The 13,146-nt window shown below is 35.5% G+C and overlaps 1 protein-coding gene across 2 annotated transcripts in view; it reads left to right on the plus strand.

Annotated features, from left to right (window-relative positions):
* The window catches only part of TM9SF3 (transmembrane 9 superfamily member 3), a 71,386-nt gene extending 61,992 nt beyond the window's left edge, over positions 1-9,394 (plus strand). For both annotated transcript variants that reach the window (XM_017502806.2, XM_017502808.2), the window contains exons 13-15: positions 73-156; positions 284-360; positions 5,193-9,394. In XM_017502806.2, coding sequence (XP_017358295.1) covers positions 73-156; positions 284-360; positions 5,193-5,260 — 229 coding nt within the window. In that variant the 3' untranslated portion in view covers positions 5,261-9,394. The remainder of the gene's footprint in view (positions 1-72; positions 157-283; positions 361-5,192) is intronic.
* The last annotated feature ends 3,752 nt before the right edge of the window (positions 9,395-13,146 follow it).

The raw sequence follows: 13,146 nt of genomic DNA on the forward strand, positions 1-13,146 counted from the left end.
CTTTGCTTTAAAATCTTTGTTTCAGTGCCATTCATTCAAAAGAGTTATCTTCTTTCCTCTCCCCCAACCCAGGCAATGGACAAGTTTTCTCTCCGCTGCATCAACTGCAATCTATGTTTACATGTATTCCTTTTACTACTATTTTTTCAAAACAAAGTAAGTGGAGACATTTTTTCACTTTTTATTTAGGAAACTAAATTTGTCCTTTATATATTAAAATTTAAGTCCTTATATTGAAAGTAAAAATGGACATCCTACATGTAGTTATTTTGTTTTATTTCAGGATGTATGGCTTATTTCAAACATCATTTTACTTTGGATATATGGCAGTATTTAGCACAGCCTTGGGGATAATGTGTGGTAAGTTCTGAAATTCTTTGAATGTCATGAGTAAATCTGAGTTTCTCTGAATCATAAAAATATAGGAATTGCAAATTAAGAAATTCTCTCTGTTGTTTGATCAGAAACACCAAAATAAACCCGAGTCTGATTTCAGTCTTTTTGACTCTTCCCCACAATGTAATTTATTACCTGATTAATTTCTATTTTTATAGAAATTTTAGTAATTCTATATAGCACAGAATTTCATACCACAGTTTTTCATTCATGTTGAGAATTGGCTTTTTCATTTGATTTATTAAAGACAAGGTCTCTTTGTGTTGCCCAAGCTGGAATGCATTGTCTGTTCATGAGTATGACCATAGTGCAGTACAGTCTTGACCTCCTGGGCTCAAGCAATCCTCCTGCTTCAGCTTCTGAAGTAGCTGGGACTACAGGCACATGCCATTGTGCCTGGCTTGAGAATTGGCATTTTTTAAAGCCTAGATTCAATGGAAGATCATGATGTAGGCATGTTAAGGTGTTGCCTGAATGATTCCAGTTTGGAAACTTCTTACACTGTTCTTGGAGAAACCAGGACATACCTAGGAGACAGCACAGTTTACTTGTTATGATTGCATACTTGGGTGTCTACAGACTGGACTTAAGTTCTGGCTGTACCATATGTATACTTTCTGCATTGATCTAGTTCTCCAAGCTCTCTAAGCCTCTGTAAAGTGGAGATAAAACCACTGTTTATGGATCTATTATAATCGTCTATTAAAAGGAAGAGGTAATAGTTTTCACCATATGATCAAGTCTCTAGAATGTGTGAAATAGCTAGAAAATAAAAAGAACTTTTGGAAACAGTATGATAAATGGGAAAGGTGTAAGTATGAGAGCCTGAAAGCACTGGAATAAATTTCCATGCTCAGCTTTTTTTGTGGCCATGGAGGTCAGATTGACCTTTCTAAGTCTCATTTTTATCTGTAAAATGGGCATATCTTTCAGAATATTTGTGAGGAATCGTGTCATGCATGTAAAGCACCAAGTGTAATGCTGGGACTGTTACTAGGTAGTAAGGATGCCAGTTACATGGTGAGGAATGGAAAGAGCTGGTGTTCTGGGTCTGAATTCCCTGCTCTATAGCCATGTTACTCTGGCCAAATTATTTAGCCTTTTTTCCTCAACTTTCCTTTACAAAATAGAAGTAATACCTATCTCATAGAGTTGTAAAGAAGATTCATTGATTAAATGTGGATAAACATCAGGTGGCTGGTAGATGATAGGTGAGGAGTGGCTGCTGCTGCTATTGATGAAAGCTAAAAATCTTTGGGTTTCCTTCTGCTTTGGGATTGTGTCTGTGTTTCTGCACAGTCTCTGTGGGATTCCACACCTTGTGTTTCCATCTCAGAGCAGCTTTATGACACTAAGTCCAGGCAGAGGTACCTTAAGGGAAACTCACCTTTTTTCAGGTTCAGTGTTTTACTTGATAAATGAGACTGCTCCCTTAGTTACTTTCTAGGAATGATATAAGACTGTAGGACTAATCATGGTAGAAACATTTCCAGAGAGTGGATAATTCAGACCCTCATCCTTTTCCTGTTATTTGCCCTTGGCTTTTTGTATATGTATGTGTGTATTTGATAATTGCACCTTTGGCTATAGGGTGGGCAGTGGAATAAAGAAAATAATGATAGTCATTAAAAGCTAGGTCTTGGTATGATATTTATGGACCCTTTGGGGTACCAAGATTGCTTTGTTTCTCCATCAAAAGAGCCTGTTCAATTCATATATACCATGTATGTGATCACATGTGTGCACACACACAAATGAGATTGTCTGTAAAGTGGTGAAACTAATTCCACAAGCAAAGATCATTCTGTATGTCTTAGTCATATGTTTTATTTATAGCTGATGTGATAGCCATTCCCTGTGACAACTAACCAACTTTGAGGGAAAGATGAGAGGGACTGAAGGTTAAAACTAGATTGTGTCGTGTGGAAACATCCCTATTCTTGGGCAGTCAGAAGGTTTCTTTGGTATTATTGGCCATCCTTTCTTCAGAATATTGCTCACTGGACTCCTCTTTATTTTATCCGAGATCTTTCTTGATTATCACCAGCATCCAGTGAGGTATAGAATCAATTATGCACAGAGGGTTAAAAATTTTTTACTCTACTTTTTCTGTATATCTTAGGAAGGCCCAGAGAGGTAGCATCTTGACGTTTACAAAGAAAATGGAATGAATCTAGCTAAATTTTTTGACTGCTTTTCCTGTTGAAATTTCATTTTGCTCCCTGAAAATTTTGGCACATTTACAGTTCCCTGCTGTTTTGGCAATGTCCCAGCATCTATTCTTTAATGGGTTTATATGCCTTCAGTGCTTCATTTTTTAGGGGCAGGTGGGGAGAAACTTTTTACACTGGAATGACTAGAATGTCATCATAATACAAAAATTATACATATCCATCAATTAATGTTTCTAAAATGCTGAAGCCAGTAATTAAAACAAAAATATTTATTGATTCTTTTTAATATAGGAAAAAATGACTATGTTAAGGTGGGATATTATGAGCATAGCATTTTTGTTTGGGAAGAATTAAGTTTAAAAATGTACCTCTATTATTCCTAAGATATTTACTTTTCTAGAGAGCATATTCAGTATTCTCTTTTCATAAAGTCGTGCTTTTGTAAGTTTATTCTTGAGGTACTCATAAGATTAGGAAAAATGATTCTCTAGGTTGATACTGTTTTGATTTTAAGTGTATTTCTGCTCAAAGGGGAACAATGTTTTGTACACCTGGAAGATTGGATTTGGTTATTGGACTAGTATTATACCATTAAAATTTTTGATACTAATTAAAATTTTATATATCTTTTTATGTCATAAGGATTCAAGTTTATTTTTACAAAATTGAATGATTTTTCTCTTATCCTATAAAGAATTGTATTATAACTATCTTAAAATGCATTATCTATAAAGTGTAATATCATTATTTCCTGTTATAAAAAAAGACTAGTCATTGCAAAAATAAATGGAAATAATTTTTCTTTGTCATTTTGGTTACTTTTTTTGTATTTTAATATTTAAGAATGAGAAACTTGCAGATATATACAAAAATAGGGACAATGCTGTATATAGTGTACTAACACCCATTGTCAGTAATTATCAACTCATGGCCTGTCTTGTTTTATTTATATCCCCCCTCTGTATTCCCCCTTTTATTCTGACATAAATCTTAGACCTTGTGTCATTTCAACTGTAAATATTCAGTATATTTCCCACACTGAAAGATAAATATAATTTCTTAATATGATGGAATAATTCAGTTAGTGTTCAAATTTACCACACATGTAATGGCTTCTTTTTAAATATAGTTTGTTTGCATTGAGATCAACTGACGTTCATGCCATTGCTTGGCTAAAATGTCTCTTTGGGCTCTTTTAATCTATAGATGTTCTCTCTCTCACTTGCAATTTATTTTTAAAACTTTAAAAATTCCTGTATAGTTTTCCACACTCTGAATTTTGCTGATTATATTGCCGAAGTGCCATTTAAAGTTTCTCCAAGTGGTAGTTAGATCTGTAGGCTTGATCATACTCAAGAATACTTGTCCAAGAATGTTTAAGAGGTGGTTTGTAAGCTTTATCAGGGGAGCACCTAATTTCTGGTTCTACTTCTTTGTGAACTTAGCAGCCATTCATAGTTATTACCAAACTCAAATAATTCATTAGTGGTTATAATATTCTAATTCCGTTGTACCTTTTATCTTTGTTAGTTCGAATACTTTCATAAGGAGAACCTTCCTTTCATCAACCAGTTGCCTTGGGGTTTAGTTCGTGTGTAGGAAAAACAGGAGAGATGCTTGTTTCTTGCCTTTCATTCACCACTTTGGTGAATAAAAGTTGGTTCAAGGGTGACCAATTAGGCATTTGTGTATGCACTTAGGATTATTAATTAATGGAAGATTTTCTTTTAAGCTTTCAATAATATTGGGCTGCATTGTAAATTCCTAAGACCAATAGAGATTTTTTTCTCTGACAGTTCAATAACCAACTGCATTGTTTTAAAGAGCCCTTAGGGTGTTGGTGCAAAAGTAATTGTAAAACTGCAGTTACTTTTGCACCAACCTATATTTGCAATGAAGAACCATCCAGTTCATTCATTCATTCATCCAATAAATATTTACGGAGTACCTTATTATGTGCCAGGCACTCTTTTAGACTCAGAAGATAAATGCTTTATTTAACAAAACAAACAAATATCCCTGATTTCTGGTGTTTTAAGCTCTGGTTGAGGCTAATTGTTAAAAAACATTTCAAAACTTCTGACCCACTTACCTATCTCTCTTGTCTATTCTTGCAAATACATTATCCTGCCTACCAGCTACACAGCTTCTACAATTTAAACATAAAAAAGAAGCTGTCAGAAAATGCCTCTTCTCTAGAGCTTCAACTGCTATTGGGATATGGCTCTCTGTCCTTCCTTAAGAGAATCCTCCATCACTTTTTACTTTAATGACCTAAAATAATATGTCCTCAAATCAAAGACATGTTTTTTTATTTAATAGGCTTTTGCCATTATCAAATTATTCTTGCTTTATAAGAGATGTGTTTTAACTCCATAGCTACTGATTATACAAGAAATAATTGCTACTTGAATAGACTTGGCATATGATGGTCAGACTTGGTGTATCAGGTGATTTGCAGAGCAAATGATACAGTTTTAGTAAGTTCAGAGAGAATACCAACATAAAGATACTATCTTTAAAAAAGAATAACTTTCCAGAGCATAGAGTATTTAGTGTTTTTAAATGATGGATACTGCTCTGTATGTATTTGTTTCAAAACATCTTATTTTATCTTTGCAGGAGCGATTGGTTACATGGGAACAAGTGCCTTTGTCCGAAAAATCTATACTAATGTGAAAATTGACTAGAGACCCAAGAAAACCTGGAACTTCGGATCAATTTCCTTTTCATAGGGGTGAAACTTGCGCAGCAAAAACAGAAAAACGCAAGAAGAGATTTGGGCTTTAACACACTGGGTACTTTGTGGGTCTCTCTCTCGTCGATGGTTTAAAGTAACATCTATTTCCATTGATCCTAGGTTCTTACTGACTGCTTTCTCCAACTGTTCACAGCAAATGCTTGGATTTTATGCAGTAGACATTACTACAGTACATGGCTAATCTTCCCAAAAACTAGCTATTAAAGATGAAATAGACCAGCTCTCTTCAGTGAAGAGGACAAATAGTTTATTTAAGGCATTTGTTCCAATAAAATAAATAGAGGGAAACTTGGATGCTAAAATTACATGAATAGGAATCTTCCTGGCACTTAGTGTTTCTATGTTATTGAAAAATAATGTTCCAGAAAGATTACTTTTTTCCTCTTATTTTTACTGCCATCGTCAACCTATTGTGGGACATTTTTATATATTGAATCTGGGTTCTTTTTTGACTTTTTCCCCCCCTAATCCAACTGCATCCTTTTTTTTAAAAAGAGAATTAGAAAATATTAAATCCTGCATGTAATATATCTGCTGTCATCTTAGTTGGACCAACTTCCCATTTATTTATCTTAAAACTATCCAGTTGCATCTTAATTCCATCCAAAGAAGGTACAGTTTGAAGATAGAGGTATGTTCTCTACAATGCAATGTACTGTACAGTTAGAAAGCAAAGTGTTAAATGGAGAAGATACTTGTTTTTATTAAACATTTTGAGATTTAGATAAACTACATTTTAACTGAATGTCTGAAGTGATTATCTTTATTCCCCCCAAGTTAGTCTTACATCTTTTTTGGGTTTGAATGAAGGTTTTACATAAGAAATTATTAAAAACAAGAGGGGTGGGTAATAAGTGTATATAACATTAAATAATGTAACGTAGGTATAGATTCCCAAATGCATTTGGATGTACAGATCGACTACAGAGTACTTTTTTCTTAAGATGATTGGTGTAGAAATGTGTGAATTTGGGTGGCTTTTTACATCTTGCCTACCATTGCATGAGACATTGGGGCTTCTTCAAAATGTGTGTGTCATACTTCTTTTGGGAGGGGGGTTGTTTTCTTCTCTTTATTTCCTGAGACTCCTACAGGAGCTAAATTTGTAATTTAGAGACATTTAATTTTGTTAATCCTGTCTGGGACACTTAAGTAACATCTAAAGCATTATTGCTTTAGAATGTTCAAATAAAATTTCCTGACCAAATTGTTTTGTGGAAATAGATGTGTTTGCAATTTGAAAATCTCTGTCTGTTCAAAAGGCAAAATTACTGAATGCCATTTTAAAAATATACTATGAACTATGCTACTGTCGTACAGGGGACCCACACTTAAAAATCTCCAGACTTGCTTACATCTAGATTATTCAGCACAGTCATAAAGTGAATGACAAACCCTTTGAATGAAATTGTGGCACAAAATCTGTTCAGGTTGGTGTACCGTGTAAAGTGGGGATTGGGTAAAAGTGGTTAACTTACTATTGGATCAACAAATAAAGGTTACAGTTTTGTAAGAGAAGTGATTTTAATTTTGAATACATTTTTCTGGAACTATTCATAATGTGAAGTTTTCCTAGAACCACTGAGTTTCTAGTTTAATAGTTTGCTATGCAAATGACCACCTAAAACAATACTGTATATTGGTATTTTTAGAAAGATTCAAAACATCTGTATTTAAACCTTAATATGAAAATCATGCGGTTAATAGTTACACAAGATGTTTTCATTACAAAGTATGTGTCTATATATTGATGGACTCCACATCCTGTACTGTAGCATGTAAGTCCTATAAAAGGTGAAAAGTATGATTTCTTACCACTTAATTATGATTGATATGATCAAACAGATTTGATCAGAAGCTGTAGGTAAATCCTCTTCTTAAGCCAAAATGGTATATGAAATGTAATTTATTGGTTCTTCTGTTTTCTTATCCTTCTTTAAGATGTTAGAAAAAAGAAACTACAAGTTAATATTTAGTTGCTTATATTATATAACATTTTAACGATATATAAAGTACTTTTTTGGTTTCCTTCTCACCACTTTTATTCAAAAAGTACTTTTACATACCAATACATAGTCTGTCTGATGGGAGTATAAATTGGACAGTAAGCTTTTGTCTTAATAAAAGGAAATTTGTTTCTCATATGAATCTTGCAGGGAAGATGTAGGGTTTACTGAAAATATGTGGGTTAAATGCTTTCAGGTACACCAATTCTTTATTCTAAATTGAGCTCTATTTGAAGTTCTTTGGAATCTGTGGTGAAAAATAATTTTATAATTTTCAAATACATTAAGAGCATTACAGTGAATATTAATCATCTTTAAAAGTCTTTTAGAAAAGGGCTTGTATCGTTTTTGGCTGCATAGAGGGGTGAGAGTGTGTGTGTGTGTATATCTTGAAGAAGATGTAATTCACAAATAGTTTAGCTCCCTAGCTCTCAGTTGTAGAATAGAAAATATAACATTATTTAAGTTAATTGAAGGGTGAGGTTTTTATACCCCACTAATGCTTTTTATCTCTCTTTCATTTGTTAACATTATTTGCTTAATTTCTTTCAACTGAGACTTCGAATAATACTATCAAAAACTAAGACTAAACATTCCCCATGTATCTTTATTAAGCATGCTTCTTCTGAAATTTAACTACATTAGTAGTTGACATTTTTATACATAAATCCTAATACCAGAGTAGGATAAGGTGGAAATGTAATGGCTTGAGGGATGTTGAAGCATTCTTTTAGTATTATATATCATGTTGGGCTCCTAGATTGTACTGGGGTTGCCCATAAATCAAACCCCATACTCTTAGAATTCATTATATTGTGGTGATATCTGAACCTAGTGAATGGTATGCTTGGGTGTTTTCCATTGAGAGTGGGTGGACCTCTTTATAAAGTCGGTTGCTGCAAAATATAGTTCTTCCAAAAGCCACTTTATTTAGGGTTTATTCACAAATATCCACTTTGATATAGTGTTTGTTTTCTAATGTTTATTAATCACGTTATACCAAATGTCTTGCAAAGAAATGTTATTAAAACCTTGAATTTTTACAAATGTGAAAAACAAAAGGTGTATTAATATGTATTTGTTCAGGAAAAGCTACATACCGAAGGGCTTTTGTATATGAAATCTGTGGTGGGGAAACCCATTTGTAATCTATATGGCAGCTCTCTCTGGGTTTTAAGTTTAGATGTCACCATGTCTTAGTGCTTCATTCTATTGGTTTATTGGAACACATAATAAATAGGAGTAGTGATGTATTAAAACTCAAGTATTCATTAATATTTTATATCTTCACTAAAATTCTATATTAAGCTGTATTCCATCAATCAAGGTGTTATATTTCCGTCAGAGAAGCAAAAACTTAAGATTATTTGGAAGTGTGTACAGAAATAAATTAGACTTACAAGTAGGGTAGATCAGAAAGTTAACATATGTAACTGCAGAAATTTGTTAAGACTTAAATTCAGTGTGAGGAATAACTCTAGTTCTCTCTTATGAGCATTTCCTAAAAGCCATATGATTTGGCATTCTTACTGGAGCTGTAGACAGAAATCTACAAAGACAAAAGTAAACAAAATTAAGTTCTTATTACATTGTGAGGAATGGAAATAAATTTGCGAAGTCTGCTTATTTTGAAGAATTGGTGAACTAGGCTTGCTGATTGGTAACTGCAGCATAGTGTGTGTTTACTCCAGCCTGTCATCTTAGGTCAATTGAAAGTTATAAAAGCTTAAGGCAAGGAAGAAATAACATGGAATTCTATTTGAAGGACAACAGAATATTCTTGGAAAAGCAGTTCCAGTTGGCTTTTCAACTGTGTCAAACTTGAATGTATAAATCCCCACAGAGCATGGACAATTGGTGCAGAGTTCCAAGGAAACAATTACTGCCTGATGATCACTTCCATTTTGTATACACTCTTTGGTTCATATAGGCCATATTCCAACTGAAAAAGTAATAGAAGTCCAGTATATAATGTATCAAAAACAATTGAGGTTCTAATCTAGTGTATTAATTTATCTGAATTTGGATTTTTTTTAAGTAATAAAAAGTTAAATGTACATCCCTTGGATGCTTTATTTCTTTCCTTTTTCAAACATGAACCAAGCATAAGGGATAACCCATTATTGCCATGCAAATGAAGAACTAATAACTTTCCACAATTAAATAAAGCAGGGGTCTACAGACTTTTTCTTTGCAGTTCTAGATAGTAAATACTTTAGGCTTTGAGGGCCATACAGTCTGTTGAAACTATCATTGCAGCACCAAAGCAGCCATAGTAGACTACATACACTAATGAGAATGCTGTGTTCCCATATAATTTCACAAACGGCCCACCGGCGATAGTCTGCTAACCCCTGAAATCATGTATTTAAAGTTTAAGGTTTAAATTTATATTTTGAAAAAAATTTTAATGTACGGTATAGTTGAGAGAATGGTCCAATGAATAAGATTGGTCTTTCTTAAGAAATGATTTTTCTTGTTTTTTCCATTCTTTTGACTTTTTTGTATACCTGACTCCTACACTCAGTCTTTACCATCTCTTTGCTTGCCATCCTCTGATTGATGATACTTTGCATTTATTTAGCTTTTTTTTTTTGGTGAGGGGGGGTGGTGTGGAGATGGAGTTTTGCTCTTATTGCCCAGGCTGGAGTGCAATGGTGCAATCTTGGCTCACCACAACCTCTGCCTCCCAGGTTCAAGCGATTCTCCTGCCTCAGCCTCCAGAGTAGCTGGGATTACGGGCATGCACCACTACGCCCAGCTAACTTTGTATTTTTAGTAGAGATGGGGTTTCTCCATTTGGTCACACTGGTCTCGAACTCCTGACCTCAGATGATCTGCCTGCCTCAGCTTCCCAAAGTGCTGAGATTACAGGCATGAGCCATCACACCCAGCTGCAGCATTTACTGATTTTTCAAAGCAGTCTCACATGTTCCTTCACAAGCATCCTGTGAAGCTGATAGAGTAGATATCCATGTTTTATGGATAAGAAACCAGGGCAGCTAAAGGTGCTCTTATTTTTAGCCCAGAAGTAATCAAGATTCGGGGCCCTATTGTCTTGCCTACTGTAACTGCAAAACAGGGGTGTCACCCTCCAACCTGGGAGGCAGATAATATATGTAGAAGTCGCATTGAAAATTAGTGTTGTATACAAATGGAAGAGGTTATTTTTACTGTGCCACATCGAAATCAGTGCTTAATTTCTTCATGTCTATTTGTATGTTTTGTTTTTCTGTTCCTGATTAGTTTTTTAAAATCCTGACCAATCTCCTTGGTTTTTTTTGTTTGTTTGTTTTTGCTCTGGACTCAACACGCTTTTATTAGGTCCTTGGTTCTTTTCTCCTAGTTTTATTAGTTGTCTCAGTCAACACCTGTACTTGGCAAATCCCCTTAGCCAAATAGTTGGTAAAAATTTGGATTACTTTTGATTTCTTTAATGAACACTTTTTGTCCAGTTGGAAAACAGGAGAGAAGGAACTCCTATGCAGCCAGTTTCTTGATTTCAAGTGTGAACTATTGTGGAACTGTTAACTCTGCACTATAGCATTAGAAAAGAGGGGAGGAAGCCTAATTGGAACATATGGAATCAGTGTAGTTTACAAATGCATTTTAAATTAATTGATTATTTAAAGTGATTTTCAAAGTTTGCATGATTACTTTGCTTGACAGCCGTTTCAAAGGAAAAAAGGTGGGAGATGGTTACAGGGGTAAATTGGTATAAGTGGGACTGGCCAATGTTATGGTTATTCTTAGTGGCCTGGCCTAAGCCACTAGGATTACAGGACTTAGTCTTGAAGGTCAGGAAGAAAAGGGAGAGTCTAGAGAGTGAGACATGGAAGGTGGTTCTAAGTTGGGGTTGGTGAGCGAGGTCTGCTACAATTGTAGACCAGAAAGGGCAGACCTAGGTAGCTAAGTGTCACAGGTATGGTAGCTTCGATGCTGGCATGAGGATGTAGGATGTGCCGTTATCAAGGTGTCCCAGGCAGAGAGATGGAGGTGAGAAGCAGCAAGGTTGGGTTAGGATGACAGCAGGACGTTTAATGCCAGAAGACTAAAATGTGGGAGGTGCCAAAACTGCAAAAGTGAAAAGAAGGCTTGATGGTAGATGGAAGACCTGGTATGCCACCCTGAGGAGCTGGATGAAGATTTTGGAGAGCCAGGAAGGGTTTTAAACAGCTGTTGAAAATTGTAATCTCTTTAATTATATTCTCCAAAGAACTGAGTATCTTCTCAGTGGTCAGCAGTGTAAAGGAAGGAATGAGCTGGCATGATGAGAGTGCCCTCTATTTTGGAGGTTCTGCTCCCTGCACTGGAGCAAGTTATGAGGTATGGTGGCCTGGAGAGGCAAAATGAGAAAGTGGCCCAGGTGGATAAAACTCAGATTTGAAGGGGCAAGAGAACCCAGTTACCTGGGGTATGAATGAGTTGGGTGGGGGAATGGGTGTATAAGTTGGGTGATGGAATGAGTTGGGTGGGGGATGGGTGTATAAGAGGAGAGAAACACTTGTTCAGGTTCACAGAGGACCCAAAGATCCAGCAACCTAAAGTAATGAATGTAATAATGGAGCTAAGTTGAGCAGTTTTAGCTCATAAATCCTGTTATTCTGAATCTACCTCTGGTTTTTTTTCATAGTTTTTAAATTAAAGAAAAATACATTTTAAAAATTATCTGAACCCAGATTAGAGTTTAGCTTTTATAGTTTTATCTTACAGTGTTCATTTTCAGTCATTCCTTTCTAATCTTTCTAGTGAGCCAAATATTTTGTTGCCATTTATTTGTTGATAGCCAAAGTAGCAATTCAACTGGACTTCTACTCTAATAACATAAAACTGTGGCTTGTTCATTCAAGAACACCACTGTCTTCAAAATATTTGGGCAAAGGGTGTTGGTGAGAAGACCGGGCCACTACTCACCAGGTGGGGACTGGAGGTCATGAAAGCTCCCAACCTTATTGCTTGCACAAGAGGTGGCCTCTCATGTCTATTTTCCAGAGGAATTTCCTTCTAATGAGTAAGCCAGTTGGTGGTTTGCCTAGTGCCATCTGGAGACCTGGAAGTGTCACAGAAGTTTGTTCAGCCTTTTAGGTGTTGACTCTGTGGACTTATCTACTGAGATGTGGTGACCTTCATGGGGGCAAATGCAGAGAGCTGTGGAGTTGGGTTTGACTCCTGGCATTCAGGCAGAAATGCATGTCATTCAACCCCCTTCCATTCCTGTTGCCTATGCACTGGCCACTTGGCCTTCCCTGCCATTTGGTGACATTTGTCCCCTCCAAGTTCCTTCCTCCCACCTGCCAGTTTCTAACCAGATCCTGCCCATCCAGCTCCATTCTGTATGTTACATGCCCATTTGATGAAAACAGCATGAGGCAGGTCAATGTTGCATTTATTTCTAAGAGCGAGGACAAAACATGAGTAGCATCCTTCCAGTAGTTAACTTTTAGCTCTTTACTGGTGTGAAGATCAACCATCATTATCCTGGTTGATAGATGAGAAGACAGATGACCATAAATGCAAGAAATGCAGTTTAATATGAAGCCCAGCGTTCCCTGTTGACTATTTTGTCAATGATGAATGTGAAACCATGTGGAAATCCAAAAAGAAAGTTGTCCATTTTTCTGCTTGCAGTTTAAATTGGAAAAGGTTTCTACTGAGCACGATGCAAAATATCTCTACACATACACTTTTGTATGTTAATAGGAACATTTTACTCGTATAAAAAGATCTTTGAAAAGCCTCACAGTAATAATACTTTTTGTATCTCTAAATCAAAATGGCTCAGTTCTGACAATTTTTACATTTAAGGTAC

Source organism: Cebus imitator, unplaced genomic scaffold (genome assembly GCF_001604975.1).
Source record: "Cebus imitator isolate Cc_AM_T3 unplaced genomic scaffold, Cebus_imitator-1.0 Scaffold299, whole genome shotgun sequence".
In the NCBI taxonomy this organism is placed as follows: Eukaryota; Metazoa; Chordata; class Mammalia; order Primates; family Cebidae; genus Cebus; species Cebus imitator.